We start from the raw sequence: 22,198 nt of genomic DNA on the forward strand, positions 1-22,198 counted from the left end.
AAAGGAATAGAATTCGGCCTTTTGGCCCATTGAGTTTGCTCTGCCTTCATGGCTGATATGTTTCTCAACCCGATTTTCCTGCCTTCTCCCACAACCCTTAATCACCTTAATAATCTAGAACTCATCTCTGTTTTAAAGACACTCAATGACTTCGTCTCCATAGCCTTCTGAGGCAATGAGTCCCACACATTAACCATCCCCTGGCTGAAGAAATCCCTCATCTCCGTTTCAGAGTGTCATCCCTTCACTTGGAAGCTGTGCCGTCAGGTCCAAGTCTCTCCTACTTTTGGAAACATCTTCTCAGTGTTCACTCTATCCAGATCTCTCAGTATTCTGCAAGTTTCAATGAGATACCCTGCCGTCCTTCTAAACTCTACCATTAAGTACAGCCCCAAACCACTCAACTTTCTTATCACTGTAAAGACCCAAGGACATCAGCTCATATCGGGTCAACCCATGATTCTTACATTAAAAGTGTGTAGATAGTTTAAAAATCTACTTCATATAAAAGTCAACTTTGGTTTTGTTAGGGTCCAAAGCCAAAAAAGTTCAAAATCAAAGTATAATGTGAGTCTTTTTCCTGATTTAGAATGTTTAAAAAAAATCTCAAAAATGGTCAAATTATGGGGATGTTTAAATTTTTCAAACTTCCAGGTTAAATGACATCTTCTTGCTTTTTTTATGTCCTTCTATAAGTGAAAGATTTGATTTCATCATTAATGCCAAATAAAATTAGTAACTAAACAAATATTTTAAGTATTCAAGATTTTACTTGATTTAAAGTATCAAATTATGAATGACAGCTAATTAAAATGAAAGCATATAAGGGAACCTTTATATTTTCTTCCTCCATCAATTCCAGCAGAAATTTCCTCTCAAGCAACAGAACAACTCTGTATGGGGGTGAAACATTTGCTGATTCAGATACTTTCACTCAGAGACACACCTATTTAAAAATCAAGTCATCGGTTACTGGTGTAAATAACCCGAGACTCGCGTGAGCTCTACAATTTACAGTGTGCCTTTGAGAAAGAATAACAGCTCAACTTAAACTGAAAGTTGTAGCATTTACCAAGAAACAAGTTATTCTTTAAATATTTTCTCCTTTCTAGAAATTCTGAATGCTTGTGATCGGAGGCCTTGTCATTCCAGAACGTTCACCATTCTAATGCAAGATCATTCACCTGGGACGTTTACTTTGGTTCACTCCACAGACACTACCTGATCTGCTGAGTACTTCCAGGACTTTTCCTAAATTTCAGCTTTCAAGCAGCTGCATTACTTTGCTTTTGACTATCTTGTCTCCCCCTCTCCATCTGCACAAAACTTAGTCCATTTCTATCTTCCTAAAGTTCTGGAAGAAACGGATTCTTGACCTGAAAAATAACTTGCTCTCTCCACAGATGCTGCTGGCTGTGCTAAGCATTTCCAACACTCTCTTTTTGTTGCAGACTTCCAGAGTTAACAATATTTTTCTTTTATTGTTACGTGGGTATCTTCATTTGAATGTGAAAGTAATACGGTACAGGGAGTTCTCCAATAACGCCACAGTTGCGTTCTAGCACATCCTCACTTAATAGAAAATTGCTTAATATAAATAATGGGGCCTATGGAAAAAGTGGAGTTGGGACAGACAAGCAAAAAATATCACTCTCAATCTCCCAAAAATCACCCAGAAGTTGAACACAAAGTATAGCACAGCCTGAGTGAAAAATTTGAGATCATATTTATTAATGAAACAAAAGTAAATTTAACACAGTACATTTAATAAAATGTAAGAAAGCTGCTCTCTGTACAGTACCTCTCAGAAAGCTGCTCAGTTGGCAGCTGACATTGGTGCAGGAACAGTACAGCATAAAGACCAACGCTGAAATTGAGCATGGGCAGAACGACGTGGAGACTTCAGTGTGGACATTGATACACATGCAATTCTGCACAGACACTTCAGCGCTGACACTGGTGCATGTGCAAAATGAAACAAGCGAACTGATACTTGCTAGAATCATGCTTTGGCGAACAGAGGTAAGTCCCCTCGAAAATATTGTTTGCTAATTCTTCAGCGATGATATAGCCAAGTCTCACTGCCAGAACACATGTCACCTAAGAATTACCTGTAATTGTCACAATCTATTCACAAAGGTTGGGGACACCGACTGCAGAATCTGAATCTTGGAAGTTGAACACAGAAGAATGAGACAATGGACATTGCACAACTATTTTATGAATTAAAGGAGTTTTGATTATTGTATTAAAATTTGTTGATTTTAGATTTATTTCTTAGAACATAGAACAATACAGCACAGAACAGGCCCTTCGGCCCACGACATTGTGCTGAACATTTGTCCTAGCTTAAGCACCTATCCATGCACCTATTCAATTGCTGCTTAAAGGTCACCAGTGATTCTGACTCTGCCACTCCCACAGGCAGCTTATTCCATGCCCCCACCACTCTCTGGGTAAAGAGCCTACCCCTGACATCCCCCTATACCTTCCATCCTTCACCTTAAATTTACGTCCTCTTGTGACACTCTGTTGTACGTGGGGAAAAAGTCTCTGATGTCTACTCTATCTATTCCCCTGATCATCCTATAAACTTCTATCAAGCCACCCCTCATCCTTCGCCGTTCCAATGAGAAAAGGCCTAGCACTCTCAATCTATCCTCATACGACCTATTCTCCTCTGATCTCTCTCCAAAGCTTCCACATCTTTCCTAAAGTGAGGCGACCAGAACTGCACACAGTACTCCAAATGTGGCCATATCAAGATCCTGTACAGCTGCAACATCACCTCACGACACTTTAATTCAATCCCTCTGCTAATGAACGCTAATACACCATAGGCCTTCTTACAAGCTCTATCCACCTGAGTGGCAACTTTCAAAGAGCTATGAACATAGACCCCAAGATTCCTCTGCTCCTCCACCTTACTATGAACCCTCCCGTTAACCCTGTATTCCACATTCTTATTTGCCCTTCCAGAATGGACAACCTCACACTTGACAGGGTTGGATTCCATCTGCCAGTCCTCAGCCCAGCTCTGTATCATATCTAATCATGAAACAATCCCACCTGTTCCTGAAGTGTGTAATAACTTCTCTAAACAGGATTGTTTAGAAAATAGGTCAAACAGGTGTAGAGATTAGTTATAGAGATGCCTTTTCCCACAAAAATATATACTTCAAGTGTGTAAAGTTCATGACATTCATTAGTTTCTTCTAATTCTGTACATGAGGTGCCTCACTATAACTGCCATTTTAGGTTATATTTACAACACACGTCACTTTTCATGTCAAACATTCTGCAGTACACAGAAACCAGAGTTTTGTGTCATCTCCAGGCCTTTCACTTTCAATAGTGACCTATGGACAGGAAGTGGTGAAAGGTTGCTTTAGTTCCATTGCACAATTGCTCCTGTTCTCGTGAATGTATTGCAGTCATTTTAAATGGGTTTTTCCATATTCGAATCTTCAGGATTTTAGACTTTTTTTTGTGGGGTGGGGGAAACAGGGTGGTTTGAAGTGCTTGCTGGATTTAGGACAATAAAACATAGAAAGGAAATGCCTAGAAAACCCACCAGTTAGACACTTGGGGAATTTTTACTGGTAGAACCAGTTTGCTGAGAAGGTGGCATCAATACACAGCATGGCACAGATTTCATTTGTGGATTTGCACCGATTTCCCACCAACTCAGTTATGGGTGCCTCATGGCAGCAGTATGCATCACAATCTCAAAACCAATAAAAATTCACTGACAAATTCAGAAAAATGTGAGCAACTCAAAGCAATCACAACCATAAGTCTATGGCACATCGATGCACAGAACATACAATTGGGCACAGATCCCACGTAAAGCTATGCTGCATTTTATACTTTATTTGTCCATGCGATACAAGGTCAGCCTTCATTGCCCATCTCTAAATTACGCTCAAGAAGGTGAAGGTGAGCTGTCTTCTTAAACTGTGACAGTAAACGTAATAGAGTCATATCCACAGTATCGTTATAGGAAGGGAGTTCCAGGATTTTGACCACTAATGATGGAACAGTTCTTCCTAACGCTGAATTGTGAGAGACTCCCAGGTGATGGTGTCCCTGCACAACTGAAGGAGTAAACATTTTCCAATATTTTCAAAGTGGACAATTGCATTAGCAATTTATAGCAGCATTCCTTTTGATCCCAGCAACCGCCATCCCATGATATTCATACAGTTTGCCATTATCTGCCCTACCCCACAAGCTCTCCTGTTCCTCTTTTGTTACTCTTTGTCCTCTCACTTCAATTCACACTGGTATTCATCACCGGTTTGTAATCTATTTATATATTCCTTCAGCAGGATCACTCCTGGTTCTCCACTCCATGCAACAGCATTCAGTTTTCTGGATTAACAATAAGATTCCAAAGTTATGTGGAAAGGATAACTGCAGTAGTATGGATGGTGGGCCTGGAGTACAACCGACTTTGGTCAGCAAATGCAGGCAACTTGTGGGTGGCATGGTGGCACAGTGGTTAGCACTGCTGCCTCACAGTACCCGAGACCCGGGTTCAATTCCCGACTCAGGCGACAGACTGTGTGGAGTTTGCACATTCTCCCCGTCTGCGTGGGTTTCCTCCAGGTGCTCCGGTTTCCTCCCACAGTCCAAAGATGTGCGGGCCAGGTGAATTGGCCATGCTAAATTGCCCGTAGTGTTAGGTAAGGGGTAAATGTAGGGGTATGGGTGGGTTGCGCTTCGGCAGGTCGGTGTGGACTTGTTGTGGACTTTCCACACTGTAAGTAATCTAATCTAATCTAAAAAAAAATCCCAATGATATGAAACAGAAAATTAACATATGCACAGTTATTCCATGTGTGAAGGCAGGCTGGGATCTGCATTATGGATGGTTACAGATCAAATGGGCTCCATTTGAAGTCGATTGGAAATCTTCTGAAAGACATCTTAGTCGTATAAAAAGAATTACAGGATTGTCAGATCAGTCAGGGAACATGTAACACTGATTAACTAAAGAGGGACATGCACGCCCCCAAATGTTAATGTCGATAGTAAAGGGGAAGAAGTGCAGGGCCAGCAGGGGACAAAATTTCTATGGTTATGAATGAAATTAAAAACCAATGACTGAGGATGGTTTTCAAGATTTTGAACCAAGTCTAATTTTCAAAATTAATTCTGTATGAAAAGCAAAAAGTACAGAACCTCAAATCCAGTTCACTGAAAATTGGCAGTGTCCAAAAACTGGGCATTAGATTTTCCTTAATGAGCCATATTGAAAAACTGAACTGAGCAATTTGGCCATGTTTTGCATTTACATGTTGTGGCTCCATGCTAAATAATAGCTTTACATTCCTCTCCATCTTACATTGTTTCATCTGAACTGTCCATGCCCTGAACCATCCAAGCCAAATTCTGGAAATATCCAAAATAGACACACAGTTAATGGCAGGATGCTTAGTAGCATTAATGTATAGGGGTTTTGGGGTCCTTGTCCATAGTTCCCTGGAAACGGCCAGACAAGTAGATATGTTGGTAAAGGCAGCATATGGCATGCTGGCCTTTACTAGTTGGGACATTGAGTAGAAGAGTCAGGAAATGATGTAACGGGCGGCACGGTGGCACAGTGGTTAGCACTGCTGCCTCACAGCACCAGAGACCTGGGTTCAATTCCCGACTCAGGCGACTGACTGTGTGGAGTTTGCACATTCTCCCCGTGTCTGCGTGGGTTTCCTCCGGGTGCTCCGGTTTCCTCCCACAGTCACAAAGATGTGCGGGTCAGGTGAATTGGCCATGCTAAATTGCCCGTAGTGTTAGGTAAGGGGTAAATGTAAGGGTATGGGTGGGTTGCGCTTCGGCGGGTCGGTGTGGACTTGTTGGGCCGAAGGGCCTGTTTCCACACTAAGTCTAATCTAATCTAAAAAAAAAACTCTATAAGACTTTGAGTAGGCTGCACTTTGAGTGTTGCATTCAATTCTGGTTGCTACATTCCAGAAAGAATTTGGAGGCTTTGTAGAGAGTGCAGAAGAGGTTTACTAGGATGCTGCCTGGGTTAGAGGGTATGAGCAATAAGGGAGAGGCTGGAGAAACTGGGATTATTTTCTCTGGAGCGGTGGAGGCTAGAGTAAGACCTGAAAGAAGTTTATAAAATTATGAGAGGCATAGAAAGGATTGATCTTCACAATCTTTTTCCCAGAATTGAAATTGATTGATTGATTTAATTTATTGTCATGTCTACTTAAGTACAGTGAAAAGCTTTGTTTGCAAGCATTACAGGCAGATTATAGTGAGCAAGGATAAACAGATCATAGGGTGAAAAAAATACTCTGACAGAATGAGGCAATATGATTACACGACACAGGATGTGCGCAAGGCAAGAACAACAATAAGAAGACCAATATTACTTGAAGTTAGAGAGTTTGTTCATCAGTCTAATAATGGCAAGGAAGAAATGACTAATAGTAGAGGGCATGCACTTAAGGTGGGTGGGGTGGTTGGTGAGTTTGCAAGGAGATGAGAAGGGCAAGTCTTTTTTAATACACAGAATGTGGTAGGTGTCTGGATTATACTATCTGGAATAGTAGTGGAGGTGCTTTTAGATAAGCACATGAAGAAGCAAGGAACAGAGGAATACGGATCATCGACAGGCAGAAGGGATTGGTTTAAATTGGCATCATGTTCAACACAACATAATGGGCTGAAGGGCCTGTTCCTATGCTGTACTGTTCTATGTTCTATGACAGCCTTGATATCGAGGATGCCAGATTTGATGTACCATATCTATATTTTACATTTCTTTTAAAATTGGATCTGCTTTCTAATAAGCAAGTTGCCTCAAATAAACACATAGTCGAAAAATATGACTCTGGAAAAGTACAGCAGGTCAGGCAGCATCCGAGGAGCAGTAGAATCGACGTTTCAGACATGTGCCCTTCTCCTGCTCCTCAGATGCTGCCTGACCTGCTGTGCTTTTCCAGAATCACACTTTTCAACTCTGATTTCCAGCATCGACAGCCCTCACTTTATCTCTGCCTCAGATAAACAGTTAATTATTTTTACTGACAGGAAACATACTTTAGTAGAAGCATTATCCAACTTAAGATATAAAAGCTAATTACATGATTAAAGTAATTAACAAAACAAAAGTAAACATGAGCCCACTGTCACAGTTTTGACATTCTGGCCTATTGTCTGTCAAAATTATAAATCACATTTGACCATTTGAGTCAGTGCTTTACTTTGACACAGCTTAATTAAAGCATTCATCCGATATGTTGGTCAGTAACAGGACATACCAGTGGAGTGGATGGCGTGATGTGAGTCTTCTACAAAGTGTTTTAGTCTTTGGTGTGGGATGACCATGGGATCTCCAATATCAGGATTCTTAGCCACTCTCCCCTATGTCAAAGACATCTTGGAAATGACTGCCAGACTACTCCGACCTCTTGGCATCATGGTAGCCCACAAGCCCACCAATACACTTAAACAGCAGCTAATGATCTTGAAGGACCCTATACAGATAACAAGCAAAACTAATGTCATTTACAAAACACCTTGCAAGAGCTGAAGCAAACATTTTACTGGACAAACAGGCAGAAAGCTAACCACCAGAATACATGGACATCAACCAGCCACAAAAAGAACATAACCCACTCTCACTAGGATTCTTATATGCAGATGAGGAAGGACACCACTTCGACTAGGCCAACACATCCATCCGAGGACAAGCCAAACAGAGACATGCATGGGAATCCCTAAAAGCATGGCATTCCAACCGGAACTCTATCAACAAACACATTGACTTGGATCCCATTTGCACCCCGAGAAATAGAATAGGAAATGACATCACCACCCCCAGGAAATCTAAACACAAATAGAAATTGGACGGAACCACCAGTGCTTCATCCGAAGGCTTATTGATGATGTTACCTAGTATGGTGATGAAACATCTGACAATGAATCTTCTAGCTCAGCGAGCAAACTTCCATCCAAAAATGTCTGGAAAATGTCCTTCTGCACTTAAACAATGACAATGACCACTCTCTCAACGTTGGCAAAACTAAGGAACTAAACCTTGACTTCAGAAAGAAAGGAGAAGAACACGCACCCCCATCTACATCAACAGAATAAAGGTTGAGAGGGTGGAAAGCGTCAAGTTCCTTGGAGTGGTGATAACCGAGGACCTGTCCTGGACGTCCCACGTAGATGAGACAGTCAAGGCAGCACAATAACGCCTCTTCCTCCTCAGATGGCTCAGGAAATTTGGCATGTCCATAAACACCCTCACCAACTTCTACAGATACATCATGGAGAGCGTACTGTACAGGTGTATAACGACATGTTATGGTAACTACTCTATCCAGGACCATAAGAAACTACAGAAGGTGGCGTGCACAGTCCAGATGGACAAGACAACTTTCCATCCATGGGCCGCCTTCGCCTCCGTGCCTACTTTCACAACCAAGACTCCCGCCCACCCTCTGACGACCCCTTCTCCCGCCTCCAACACACCCCATCCACCTGGACACCCCGTACTGGCCTCCTACCCACCCTCGACCTCTTTATAGCCAACTGCCGCCGTGACATCAACCGACTCAACCAGTCCACCCCTCTCACCCACTCCAACCTCTCACCCTCAGAACGTGCAGCCCTCCACTCCCTCCGCTCCAATCCCAACCTCACCATCAAACCCGCAGACAAGGGAGGCGCGGTGGTAGTTTGGCGCACTGACCTGTACACCGCTGAAGCCAAACGCCAGCTCGCGGACGCCTCCTCTTATCGCCCCCTTGACCACGACCCCACCTCCCACCACCAAACCATCATCTCCCAGACCATCCAGGACCTCATCACCTCAGGGGATCTCCCATCCACCGCTTCCAACCTCATAGTCCCACAACCCCGCACCGCCCGTTTCTACCTCCTGCCCAAAATCCACAAACCTGCCTGCCCCGGCCAACCCATTGTCTCAGCCTGCTCCTGCCCCACCGAACTCATCTCCCAATACCTCGACACGGTCCTGTCCCCTTTAGTCCAAGAACTCCCCACCTACATTCGGGACACCACCCACGCCCTCCACCTCCTCCAGGATTTTTCGCTTCCCCGGTCCCCAACGCCTTATTTTCACTATGGACATCCAGTCCCTGTACACCTCCATCCCCCATCACGAAGGACTCAAAGCCCTCCGCTTCTTCCTTTCCCGCCGCACCAATCAGTACCCTTCCACTGACACCCTCCTTCGACTGACTGAACTGGTCCTCACCCTGAATAACTTCTCTTCTCAATCCTCCCACTTCCTCCAAACTAAAGGAGTTGCCATGGGCACCCGCATGGGCCCCAGTTATGCCTGCCTCTTCGTAGGATATGTGGAACAGTCCATCTTCCGCAACTACACTGGCACCACCCCCCACCTTTTCCTCCGCTACATCGATGACTGTATCGTCGCTGCCTCGTGCTCCCACGAGGAGGTTGAACAGTTCATCAACTTTACTAACACCTTCCATCCCGACCTGAAATTCACCTGGACCGTCTCAGACTCCTCCCTCCCCTTCCTAGACCTTTCCATTTCTATCTCGGGCGACCGACTCAACACAGACATCTATTATAAACCGACTGACTCCCACAGCTACCTGGACTACACCTCCTCCCACCCTGCCCCCTGTAAAAACGCCATCCCATATTCCCAATTCCTTCGTCTCCGCCGCATCTGCTCCCAGGAGGACCAATTCCAACACCGCACAGCCCAGATGGCCTCCTTCTTCAAGGACCGCAGATTCCCGCCAGACGTGATCGATGATGCCCTCCACCGCATCTCCTCCACTTCCCGCTCCTCCGCCCTTGAGCCCCGCTCCTCCAACCGCCACCAAGACAGAACCCCACTGGTTCTCACCTACCACCCCACCAACCTCCGCATACAACGTATCATCCGCCGCCATTTCCGCCACCTCCAAACGGACCCCACCACCAAGGATATATTTTCCTCCCCTCCCCTATCAGCATTCCGCAAGGACCACTCCCTTCGTGACTCCCTCGTCAGATCCACACCCCCCACCAACCCAACCTCCACCCCCGGCACCTTCCCCTGCAACCGCAGGAAATGTAAAACTTGCGCCCACACCTCCACACTCACTTCCCTCCAAGGCCCCAAGGGATCCTTCCATATCCGCCACAAGTTCACCTGTACCTCCACAGACATCATCTATTGCATCTGCTGCACCCGATGTGGCCTCCTCTATATTGGGGAGACAGGCCGCTTACTTGCGGAATGCTTCAGAGAACACCTCCGGGCCGCCCGAACCAACCAACCCAATCACCCCGTGGCTCAACACTTTAACTCCCCCTCCCACTCCACCGAGGACATGCAGGTCCTTGGACTCCTCCACCGGCAGAACACAACTACACGACGGCTGGAGGAGGAGCGCCTCATCTTCCGCCTGGGAACCCTCCAACCACAAGGTATGAATTCAGATTTCTCCAGTTTCCTCATTTCCCCTCCCCCCACCTTGTCTCAGTCGGTTCCCTCAACTCAGCACCGCCCTCCTAACCTGCAATCCTCTTCCTGACCTCTCCGCTCCCACCCCACTCCGGCCTATCACCCTCACCTTGACCTCTTTCCACCTATCCCACCTCCATCGCCCCTCCCCCTAGTCCCTCCTCCCTACCTTTTATCTTAGCCTGCTTGGCTCTCTCTCTCCTATTCCTGATGAAGGGCTTATGCTCGAAACGTCGAATTCTCTATTCCTGAGATGCTGCCTAACCTGCTGTGCTTTGACCAGCAACACATTTGCAGCTGTTTCCATCCATGGAGTCCATTTACTTGGCTCACTGCCACAGAAAAGATCAGTAACGATTTCCTATAACCTCTTCTATCAGGAAGATACCAGAAGCCTGAACACAAGCACCAGCAGTTTCAGAAACTGCTTCTTCCCAGCCATTATTAGACTGATGAATAGACTCTTTAGCTTCAAATAATGCGTATCCTGTTAATGCTGATCTCACCTAGCACACACCCCATGCAGTTGAACCTGGATGCCTCTGTCTAAAGTCGTTTTGATCTGTACATCCTTGCTTATACCGCTCATAAACAAAGCTTTCCACTGTACCTCGGTACGTATGACAATAAAAAACAACCAAAACTCAAGTTTGCCATCAACAAACCTCAGGGCTAGACAGATTTGAAGTAACAGAATGGGATTGTTGCAGAGTATGGGAAAGCAAAACAAAAACAAAATTCTTGCAGATGGCACATGATGGTTAAACATTCCTCAACACATGAAGCATTTTTTTTCAGAACATGTTGTGAAATCACATCCCACTGAGATCAACTAATGTTAAAGCCATAATTGTAACCTTTCAGAGGTCTCTATATTATTATTTCATTACTCAATAAGCAACAACTGCTTTCTTGCAGATCCGACACACAAATTGAAACCTTAAAACCACATTTTTCAAAAACATCAGGGAACTTATCACTGAGACATATGGCTGAGACACTGACCTCTCACCTCTATTACCCAAGGCTAAGTCTAGCACAGGTTTATTTATCTGGCAAATGCAAATCCCCAAAACCAGGTGGTAGCCTTTGAATTGATTGAGTTTACAGCGATTAGTCTGCAGAGGGAATTCTCCTCAGTTGCATTTTTGTGTCTCTCCATGTGCTGAAGTACTGTGATAGAGGGGCATGCTCTGAAAAGGGATCACTCTCATCATGGTAGCTCAAAGCCTGTCATTTGATAGATGACATGGACCACAAGGAACTGGTTAGTAATTTCTCATGTTTCCCATTCTTTGATGAAATGCCAGCTGGTAAGATCTGGCTCAGGAAGGTTGCTCCATTTGGAGTAATCAGCTGGAAGGCTGGCAGCAGGATCTAATTGATTTGGTCCCTCAGCCAGAGACCCAATGCAAAACCAGCCAAGTTATCTCAACCTAGTCAACAGCATTTCTTGGCAGTATATTAGGCCAAATGACCAACATGAGAGAATCACCAACATTCCTCACTCTGGCTAAAGCTAGTTGAATCTTCCAATCCGGTTTAATTTCTGAATGCAGACACGTAAATCTGAATACAGCCTCCCACCTGCATTCTTGCATGGTGAACCACAGATTTGTTGTGTCGAATTCTCAGGTCAAGCTTGCTCTCAGGTATTTTTTAATTAACCTGTGGGATATGGGCGTCACTGGCTGGCCATCATTTATTGCCTGTCCCTGGTTGCCCTTGAGAAGATGGTGGTGAGCTGCCTGTATGAACTGCTACAGTCCATTTCTGTGGGTTGACCCACAATGCCATTAGGGAGGGGCCAACAAGGTCCAGATTGACAGACACTGTCTGTGAGGTTCAGTGCTTTTTTAAGAAAATCACCTCCCTATGGGCTGGCCACTCAAAGTTCATCACGTTGGCAACATGAGTCACAAGGGTTTTGTATTCAGGTAAAAATACTGTTGTCAATCCTTTGCACTCCAAAACATCATGTTATCTTGAAACTAAATGTTAGTTTAGTGGTTAGCACTGCTGCCTCACAGCGCCAGGGACCTGGGTTCAATTCCCGCCTCGGGCGACTGACTGTGTGGAGTTTGCACATTCTCCCCGTGTCTGCGTGGGTTTACTCTGGGTGCTCCGGTTTCCTCCCACAGTCCAAAGATGTGCGGGTCAGGTGAATTGGCCATGCTAAATTGCCCGTAGTGTAAGGTAAGGGGTATGTGTAGGGGTATGGGTGGGTTGCGCTTCGGCGGGTCGGTGTGGACTTGTTGGGCCGAATGGCCTGTTTCCACACTGTAAGTAATCTAATCTAATCTAATCTAAATAAATGGATTAAATCCTAACAGTCTACAAAACCTGACATTCCCAAGATGTTTGTGGAACTTTGGACAGCAACAGTCTACTAACCCTCAGCATAGATACCATGGTTGCTGTGAAAGGTTTTATAGAGGTTAGAACCCTTCTTCCCAGTAAAACAATTTGGACACTCTTTAACCTTGAATACCCAAGCCAAAGCTTGCTGTCATCAGAATTGAGATTAGGTCACAGATATAGACATCATTTTAATCCTCTATTCTAGCCTAAATAAAAAAAAGTTCTAAAACTATCTTAAACCATCCCACGCTAGCAACAGAATATCCATCTTTGACCAGTTTCCGTTAAAAGACTGCAAATTAAAAAGTAGTGCAACTTTGCTGGTACCTGGAATAAGCAGATGACCTTATGGAGAAAGACTCAACAAGCCAGGTCTGTATTGGCCGGAGTTTAGAATAGTCAGAGGTGAGTTAATTGAAACATAAGATCCTGAGGGGACTTGACTGTGTGGATGTGGATAGGATTTTTCCTTTTGTGGGAGAATCTAGGTCATAGTTTAAAAATAAAAGGGGTCGCCCATTTAAGAGCGAGAAGAAGAAAAAGAAAAATCCCCTCAGAGGGTTGTCTCTCATTGGAATCCCCTTTCTCAAAAGGCAGATGTAGAATCTTTTTGATATTCTTAAGGCAGAGATAGATTCTTAATTTCCAACGGGTAGAAGATTATTGAGCATATCGAGAAATGTAAAGTTGACGTTAATTCAGATGGATAGTGGAGCAGACTCAAAAGGGCTGAGTGGCCTACGCTTATTTGTACATTTTATCAAAAAAATATTTGACTACCGACTTGGACATACCACTTATACTATCATAATTAACCCAAAAGTAAAATTAATGTCTATATTATAAAAGCTTTGAAAACAGAAAATCTGTGTGCGTTAGCGAGGTTTTACTCATCAAAGTTTATAAAAGATACTGCTGGGCCATTTCCTTTTTAGACCAGTAATTCCCTTCTGTTTTGGAGCCCCACTGTGTGCCAAAACAAAGGATGTTGAGAAATTTGAGTGAATGAACCAACACCCTACTGCTTCTGATGAGTTTGGCACACTAGAAATAGGAATTTGAACTGTTAAGTAAACATAAATCAAAACATTGGGTTCTCTTCCAGCAAAATAAAAGCTGAAGCAAATTAAAAACATAGCAATATGCAACCATTCTACACCAAAAGAGACTGGAGACCTCAATAATACTAATAACAAAAAAAAACTCAGAAGATTATTGAATATGTTTGTCCTAATAAAAACCATAAGTGACAAGTTCATGACTGTGTCTGTGGTACACCATCCTTCCTTATTTTCTCAGTATTCTAGCCTATGTCACAGTTAACCATCTATCACCCTCCAACTGTTCTCCCCTGTTGTCCAGCTGCACTGGGTTTGAGGGGTGAAAAGCAAGAATCAAGACATGATAATTAAATGGCTTGCAACAGAGTTGCAATCCAAAACAGAGCAGGATTAGGCTCTTTAGATGGGGAAAAAATAAATTAATCGTGACCTGTAACAAAAATTACATGGTGATTACCACATGATGAATTGCTGATATGTTTTTTCTGACAACTGAGGTTCTGTTTTGAGAGCGTACATGCATAAATTTACTCTTTCCTTTTAAATTTCAATAATGCTTTTAACATTCTAGTATATTAGGTCCATCTGTTCACCTTCATTTTGTTAAAGTTTGACAAGTATCAAAAATGTTTAACATTAATGGATTGAATTAAAAATGGGCATTTTAGATGGCTAAATGGCTAATCACACACTAATGGCAGAACATGTATTACCATGGAGTCTTGATTGCAGGATTAGTTGTCTTGCCCCAAGGGGCAGCATGGTGGCTCAATGATTAGTACTGATGCCTCACAGCATCAAGGAACCTGGGTTCAATTCCACCCTCAGGCAAATGTTGACACATTCTCCATGTATCTACAAAATTATGAGGGGCATGGATAGGATAAATAGACAAAGTCTTCCCTGGGGTCGGGGAGTCCAGAACTAGAGGGAATAGGCTTAGGGTGAGAGGGGAAAGATATAAAAGAGACCTAAAGGGGCAACGTTTTCATGCAGAGGGTGGTACATGTATGGAATCCAACCACAAGGTATGAATTCAGATTTCTCCAGTTTCCTCATTTCCCCTCCCCCCACCTTGTCTCAGTCGGTTCCCTCAACTCAGCACCGCCCTCCTAACCTGCAATCCTCTTCCTGACCTCTCCGCCCCCACCCCACTCCGGCCTATCACCCTCACCTTGACCTCCTTCCACCTATCCCACCTCCATCGCCCCTCCCCCTAGTCCCTCCTCCCTACCTTTTATCTTAGCCTGCTTGGCTACTCTCTCTTATTCCTGATGAAGGGCTTATGCTCGAAATGTCGAATTCTCTATTCCTGAGATGCTGCCTGGCCTGCTGTGCTTTGATCAGCAACACATTTGCAGCTGTGATCTCCAGCATCTGCAGACCTCATTTTTTACATGTATGGAATGAGCTGCCAGAGAAAGTGGTGGAGACTAGTACAATTGCAACATTTAAAAGGCATTTGGATGGGTATATGAATAGGAAAGGTTTGGAGGGATATGGGCCTAATGCTGGCAGAGGGGACTAGTTTGGGTTGGGATATCTTGTTGGCATTGACAAGTTGGACCGAAGGGTCTGTTTCCATGCTGTAATCTCTATGACTATAACTCTAAATGCAGATTAGGTGAATTGGCCTATAAGTGTCTAGGTAGATTAGCCATGGGAAATGTAGGTTAACAGGGATAGGGGAGGAGGGGAGTGGGTCTGGGTGGGATGCACTTTGGAAGGTGGGTGCGGACTCGATGGGCTGAATGGCCTACTTCCACACTGCAGGGATTGTATAAATCAAAGTCTCTGAATGTGGCACTGGTAATGACGCAAGGTATGGAGACATAGTGGGCTAGTATTCCAAGTTTCCTAGCAGCTATCTAGCTCAGGATGAAAAGAAATGCAGAATAAGAGACATCTCACACCATAACAATTAAATGATGGACCTAAATTAATGTGCAATTGTTTGAACAGTCTGAGAGAAACTACACACAATTGTGAGGAAGAAAGAAGTGACAAAAAAAAAAGCTGGCTGCTTTTATTCCAGGAAACTTCTTCAACCAACTCCCAGTCAGTGCAAGATGGCATCCATTCCATTGGAAATGCAAACATTTGATTTGATAAACAGCAGCAACATTGTTTGGACAGAAGTGCTTTAATAAGGATTTTTTTGCGGAATTGCCAAGGATAATGTTTTCTAAGCAGCTACTGTGGAACAACTCATCGCAGAAGAATGTCTAACTATCATTACAATCGTTCAACCCTACAGGTCAAAGCAAGGAACGATAACCGTGACTGTTCACATGGTACTATTTGGGTACTCTCTCTAGGTCAGTTGATACTTGCATAACATTAACTTTGAAAAGGCCACAGAGATAATAATTACTGCATCCATGAAACCTGATAACTCAAACCAAATTCACTAGTTGTTTAAAGAAAAGCTTGTCAAAAAGGAACAGCATTTCCAATCCTATTAACATTGCAAAGCTGCTAGTCTCACTGTCATGTGGACAACTGCAACTAAATGGTGCCCCCTCACCAGTCAGGAGAGAATCCAAACTCTGCCAGGACATTAAATGCCATATTATGATTTTGCATTGAGCTCATCTTGGAACCAATCCCAAGTACACAAAGCACTCAGGATGGTTTAATTGCCAACTTAAGTTCCCAAACTCTAATGTCATCCTACATGGAGAGAATAAAGTGTGTTGTGGAAAACAAGAACTTACAAAGTGTTCAGATTCCTCAGTCGCTTGAAGGCAGCTGGACGAATTTCTTTAATACGATTGAACCGTAGATCCCTGCAATAAATGAAAAACAATGCATTGTTTACTTTAAATGAATGAAGAAGTGTATTTTTAAGTCTAATTTGTGAAAATTTAGCCACATTTTGGCCATTGAGAAAAATGGAAAAGCACATGGTATTGGAGCAAGTAATTAGTTGAAAGATAAAGGACAGAGGGTGAAGACAAAAACTGTCCTATGATTAGTAGGATATGACAAGTGGCACTTTTAGGAATCTGTTCAGAATCTTCAGCTTTTCACAATAAAGATTAATCTTGGATGAATGAATCCAGAATCCTGCATGCAAATTTTTTTTAAATTCACTCATGAGATGTGGGCTGGGCCAGCATTTATTGGCCATTCATAATTGCCCAGGGGGCAGTTAAGAGTAAACCATATTGCTGTGGGTCTGGGTCTGACCCACAGACTAGGTAAGGATGGGAATTTCCTTCTTTAAAAGGACTTGAGCAAACCAGATTGGTTTTCCCAACAATCAATGATTTCATGGTCATCATTACACCCTTAATTCCAGATTCTTGTTGAATTAAAATTCCACTCTCTGACATGACAAATTTGAACCCAAGTCCCCAGAACATTAACTGAGTTTCTGGATTAATAGACCACAACAAATATCACTAGGCCATTGCCTTCCACATTTCTTCAAAATAGTATCGTTATTTCATTTACCTTAATGACAACACGTCTGAGAAAGCAGCACCCCTTCAGTGAAATAATAGAGCATCAGCCTTCATCTGTGTGTTTAAGTGTTGAAATGGGACTTCAACCTCTAAATCCTCTGACTTAGAGGCAAGATATGTCCCCAATTCAATTACAGCAGTCAACAGCTTTACAATCAAAATCTCGATACACTATAATAGTGATTTCAATACCAATATTACCTAACAAGCTGTTATGAAATCAATTTCATCTTTCCAGAAGAGATCGATTTTCTTTCAAGTTCGCCAAATGAATCACTAATATGGGCTGGAGAAATTCGTAAAAGAGAAACACTAAAAGTCATTTGGGCTCATCATGTGTCTAAAGCTACTACGGGCAACATGGATGATGCATGAATGTATTCAAAATAGATGGGTTTATAATTTAGCTATGCATAGCAAATGGAATAATGAGCTGTGTACATTCATGTTCCTCAACATTGCTCTGGGATAAAATAACATTTTTCTCTCCAACTCAAAACTTTCATGCCTTTTCTCATTTTCTTCTACTTTTCTGTAATGTACCATGTTTGGTATCGACGAGTAATCCACATTCTCGGAGGCTAAATCCACATTCTATGCATGCATCCAGACAGAATTGCAACCTCCATCTTCAGCACAATCATCTACCCGAATTACCTTCTATGGTGGAGGACCTCAATATAAAGACTCTCTCCCACGGACTCAGTATTATTCATCCTACTCAACAGTGATATAGCCCAATATAAAGTCCCAATATTTTTGTGACAAAGTTTAAATTATCTTTCATTATTTTAGCTGTCCCTTTGGAGATAATTAGTCACATCATCTTCCTCCAATTCCTCACTAATGTTGACTTATGTCCTTCATTCCTTTTTAAAAATGGCGCTGGGATCAGTGGATGCTGGTTTACTTGTACTCACTTCTGTGCTTAGTGATGATTTTACTTTAAAAAGATTATTTTGTTCTGAGTTTTTTTTAAAAAATCGAGGTTGTAAATGCAGAGGTGGCAAACTAGCTACTGAAAACAGCCTAAGTAAATAACTTAGGAGGCCTCCGGGTTTATTTTAAAAAGCAGTTGTAACAATGGAAAGGCAGTGGCCTGTTCTCACAGCCTAAGCTCTAGTTTTTTTTAAGCTGTAGCAGTCAGAAGCTGTTTGAGGTCCCACAGGAGTCGCAGCTCCAGGAAATTATTCTTAACTGCTTTCTCCAAAATCTCTCGATGTTGTTTCTGCTGGACTGGAGAACTGCAAATAAGAATCTGTGTCTGAATTTACGTTTTTGCCAAGGTGTGCGCTTATGGGATATTACTATATTGGAAGTTAGTGATAGGCCCTGCATCTATTATTCAGTAAGTTTTCCAATAGTTAAGTTATTCTAAATTCCTCTCTCTTTTGTTTGTATCTTAACTATAGTGCTTAAATAAATTGTATTTTGCTTAATGTCAAGGAGTTTGACTAGTTGCATCAGACCTGGAACACATACTTCACATCTATCTTTAAAATAAGAAAAAGTTAGGGTCTAGGCTACCTTCTAAAAATATTTTGAGGGAGTCTGGTCTGGTCCAGTCCATAATAGCTGAAATTGCATAGATAAGATTATGGTGAATAAAATTCCCTTGATAAGTAAAGGTCATTCTGCTATAATGTGCACTTCGTTAGTACAAATTTGCTATAACAAATTTGATGGGGAGGGAGACTTGTTTTTAAAGCGCAAACTTTTAGAACGTATATTGGCTGTAATGTGATTACATCACCAACACTTTAAGCACTGTTTCTAAAGAGCAATTTTTCTATAACACTGGGTTGCACAAGAATGCAACCGTTGCGTTAAAGAACTATCTGTATTTGCTAAATGATATAGACTTGGATGTACTGAACAGAACTTCAAGTTGACAAATGACAAGTCACAAATGTAACCAGTAATGAAGAGGATAGCAAAGACTTCATTAGATATATAAACTAGTTCAACAGGTAAAACACAAGGTAGAAAACATTTAGCACAGAGAAATGTGAAGTGATTATTTTTGTTAGGAAGAATGCGGGACAATATATTTGGACAATCTTAAAGGAAATACGTAAACAGACCTGGAGGAGTATATACAGAAATCTTTGAAGCTGACGGAGCACATTGAGAAGGTTGTTAAAAAGCATTTGAATCCGTGACTTATTACCAAAGCACAGCTAAGAAAAGCAAGGAAGCGGCACTAAATCCTTATTAAATTCTGGTTAGGTGTTTGCTGGAATAATAGTTTTGATGAAGTACATTCAATAGCAGAAGGTTTAGTAGCCAAAGGAGGTAAATTTAAGTCGACTGCCAAATACTCAGAGTAAGAATGTTTTTAGTACAGTGTTGAGATTTCTGGAATGCAATATCTAAAAGATGGAAGCAGATTCAACAAAAAAATTCTCAAAAGGAAATTGAACAAATATTTGCAAGGAAAAACAAAGGTAACAGCAAGTAAATTAGACTAACTGGATAGTTCAAATCAAAAAGCTATCACAGTTATAATGGGCTGAATGGCCTTCTTTGCTGTATCATTTTGATTCTTTGATACTTTTAGTAGCTCTGATGAAAGGTCATTTAGACTCAAAATGTTTGACTCCACCTGACTGGCTGTGAATTCCAGAATTGTGTTTTCAGAGCTGGTTAGGGTACTTAGACAAGGCAATCTCCAACTGACAATGGCAGCATCGAGAAAAGATTAAGCAAAGGAAGAGAAAGATATAAAAGGGACCTAAAGAGCAACTTTTTCACACAGAGGGTGGTGTGGGTATGGAATGAGCTGCCAGAGGAAGTGGTGGAGGCTGGCACAATTGCCGCATTTGAAAGGCATCTGGATGATTATATGAATAGTAAGGGTTTGGACGCATATGGGCTGGGTGCTGGCAAATGGGACTTGATTGGGTTGGGATATCTGATCGGCATGGACGAGTTGGACCAAAGTGTCTGTTTCCATGCTGTATATCTCTATGACTCTATGACTATGACTCTGAGTCATAAAACAAATGAGTGAAGAACACATTCAGAAACGTGAAGCTGAGTGAGGTGGAAAAGATAGGTTTGGCCAAGACCATGGGGTGTTTTGCAAATGAGCACAAGGATTTAAGTGGATATGTAGGCAAATATAAAGCCAGCAAAGGAATGAACTCATTTATATTAAATTCTCCAATAGAGCAGCTGGCTCTTATTAGAGATTATATACTGCAGCAAAGAAAGATCCTATTATATGAATGACAGTTCTGACTTTAAAATGTTCTTTCACGTATAATAATTCACCGACACTTTGTGGTATTCTATTTATCCCACGAGAATGACAACTGGAAACAAAATTGTAAATTATTATTTTGTTCTTTTAGTTTGCATATTGATTCACAAATGGAACACAGTTAATTAAATAATGCTAATTATCATAATGGTTCACAGAGTTATGTTTACCTAATGAGTTGCCAAGTCAGTACACCCTATATCGAATTCACTGGCTGTACTGAAGATAAATGATATCAGATAATAAAGTCAGCTGCATGCGAGAATATGTTTTTCTTCTTTCTGGGGAGAGGGGAGGGCATGAGAAAGCACAGTAAATGAAAAAGAAAAATTAGGGATAGAGTTTCCTTGATTTACCCCAGAGGTCTTTGGATTGCACTCAGACTTGGGCTCAGATGGGATATCCCTAGTCTCCTGCCCAATAAATAAACAATAAATTAGTGACTGTGTAGAGGGCATTATATTACATGCTCAAAACAATCAGATATTCAGACAGGGCTAAACATTAAATTAAAAAAAATACAGCAATTAGACTGATTCCACTTTAGTTATAAATGGAGTTGTATGTCCAAGAGTTGAATTTGTTGGAACCAACTGGACTAGCTACATCATTGTCGTCACAGCCTTAGGACAGAGGTCGATGAGAAGGGCTCATCTTCTGATCTGTGCAAATGCTCCACGATCCACAATGCTCACATCAAGAATGAGATTAAAATTCACCATTTTCCTGCATGAGCTCTACTGTTGCCTTTAAAGTTATGCTGCCAAGCAACAACCCAAAAGTACCCACACAGTTAGAGAAGAAATCAGCCCATTTTACATTTGGGCATGATGGAAGCTATGAAAAAAATCACAGCTTCCCAACACAAACGAATAGGCAGTTCACAGTGTAAAAGTACTACAAGTGACATTGATGGATGGACTGTAAAAATTCATCACCATTTCAGAACATGACAGTTCAAACGATCAGTGTTTCCCCAGGTGAATTTAATATGCATTTCATTTATCACCAATATATAGCCAACAGCCAATAAACCTACTTCAAAAGCGTGGAGTTGGAATGAGGCCATTAACCGGCACTTACAAGAATACAAAGATGCAAAGAACAGTATAGCACTGGAACAAGCCTTTCAGTCCACCAACACTGTGCAAACAAATGATGCCTTTCTACACAAAATAGCTTTTGCCTCTACATGGTCTGTATTCCTCTATTCCCTGCCTATTCATGTATCTGTCAAAATGCCTCAAACATTGCTATTGTATCCACCCCCACCACCTCCTCTGGCAGTGCATTCCAGGCACTTATCAACCTGTTTAAAAAAAAAACTTGTCCCTCACATCTCCTTTAAACTTACCCTCTGACTGACTTAATTAGCCACTTAAGGACTCCTTTGTCCCGAGAGGAGGGAGACTTTCCATCACTCATCCCAGGTAGGTGGGTGGACAAAAGGCCAATAATGGATATTTCATGACTCCTGCCTTCAAACGTGTTGTTCAGGGAATGTAAAATCCAGCCCAATGAGTAGTAATATCATGGAACTGCATGTGATACATCACCCTGAAAAACCTTT

The 22,198-nt window shown here is 42.2% G+C and overlaps 1 protein-coding gene across 1 annotated transcript in view; it reads right to left on the reverse strand.

Annotated features, from left to right (window-relative positions):
* LOC132822955 (peroxidasin-like) overlaps positions 1–22,198 on the reverse strand; it is a 192,290-nt gene that overhangs the window by 106,557 nt on the left and 63,535 nt on the right. The window contains exon 2 of the mRNA XM_060836399.1: positions 16,611–16,682. Coding sequence (XP_060692382.1) covers positions 16,611–16,682 — 72 coding nt within the window. The remainder of the gene's footprint in view (positions 1–16,610; positions 16,683–22,198) is intronic.

The sequence above is a fragment of the Hemiscyllium ocellatum genome, chromosome 15 (genome assembly GCF_020745735.1).
Source record: "Hemiscyllium ocellatum isolate sHemOce1 chromosome 15, sHemOce1.pat.X.cur, whole genome shotgun sequence".
NCBI lineage: Eukaryota > Metazoa > Chordata > Chondrichthyes > Orectolobiformes > Hemiscylliidae > Hemiscyllium > Hemiscyllium ocellatum.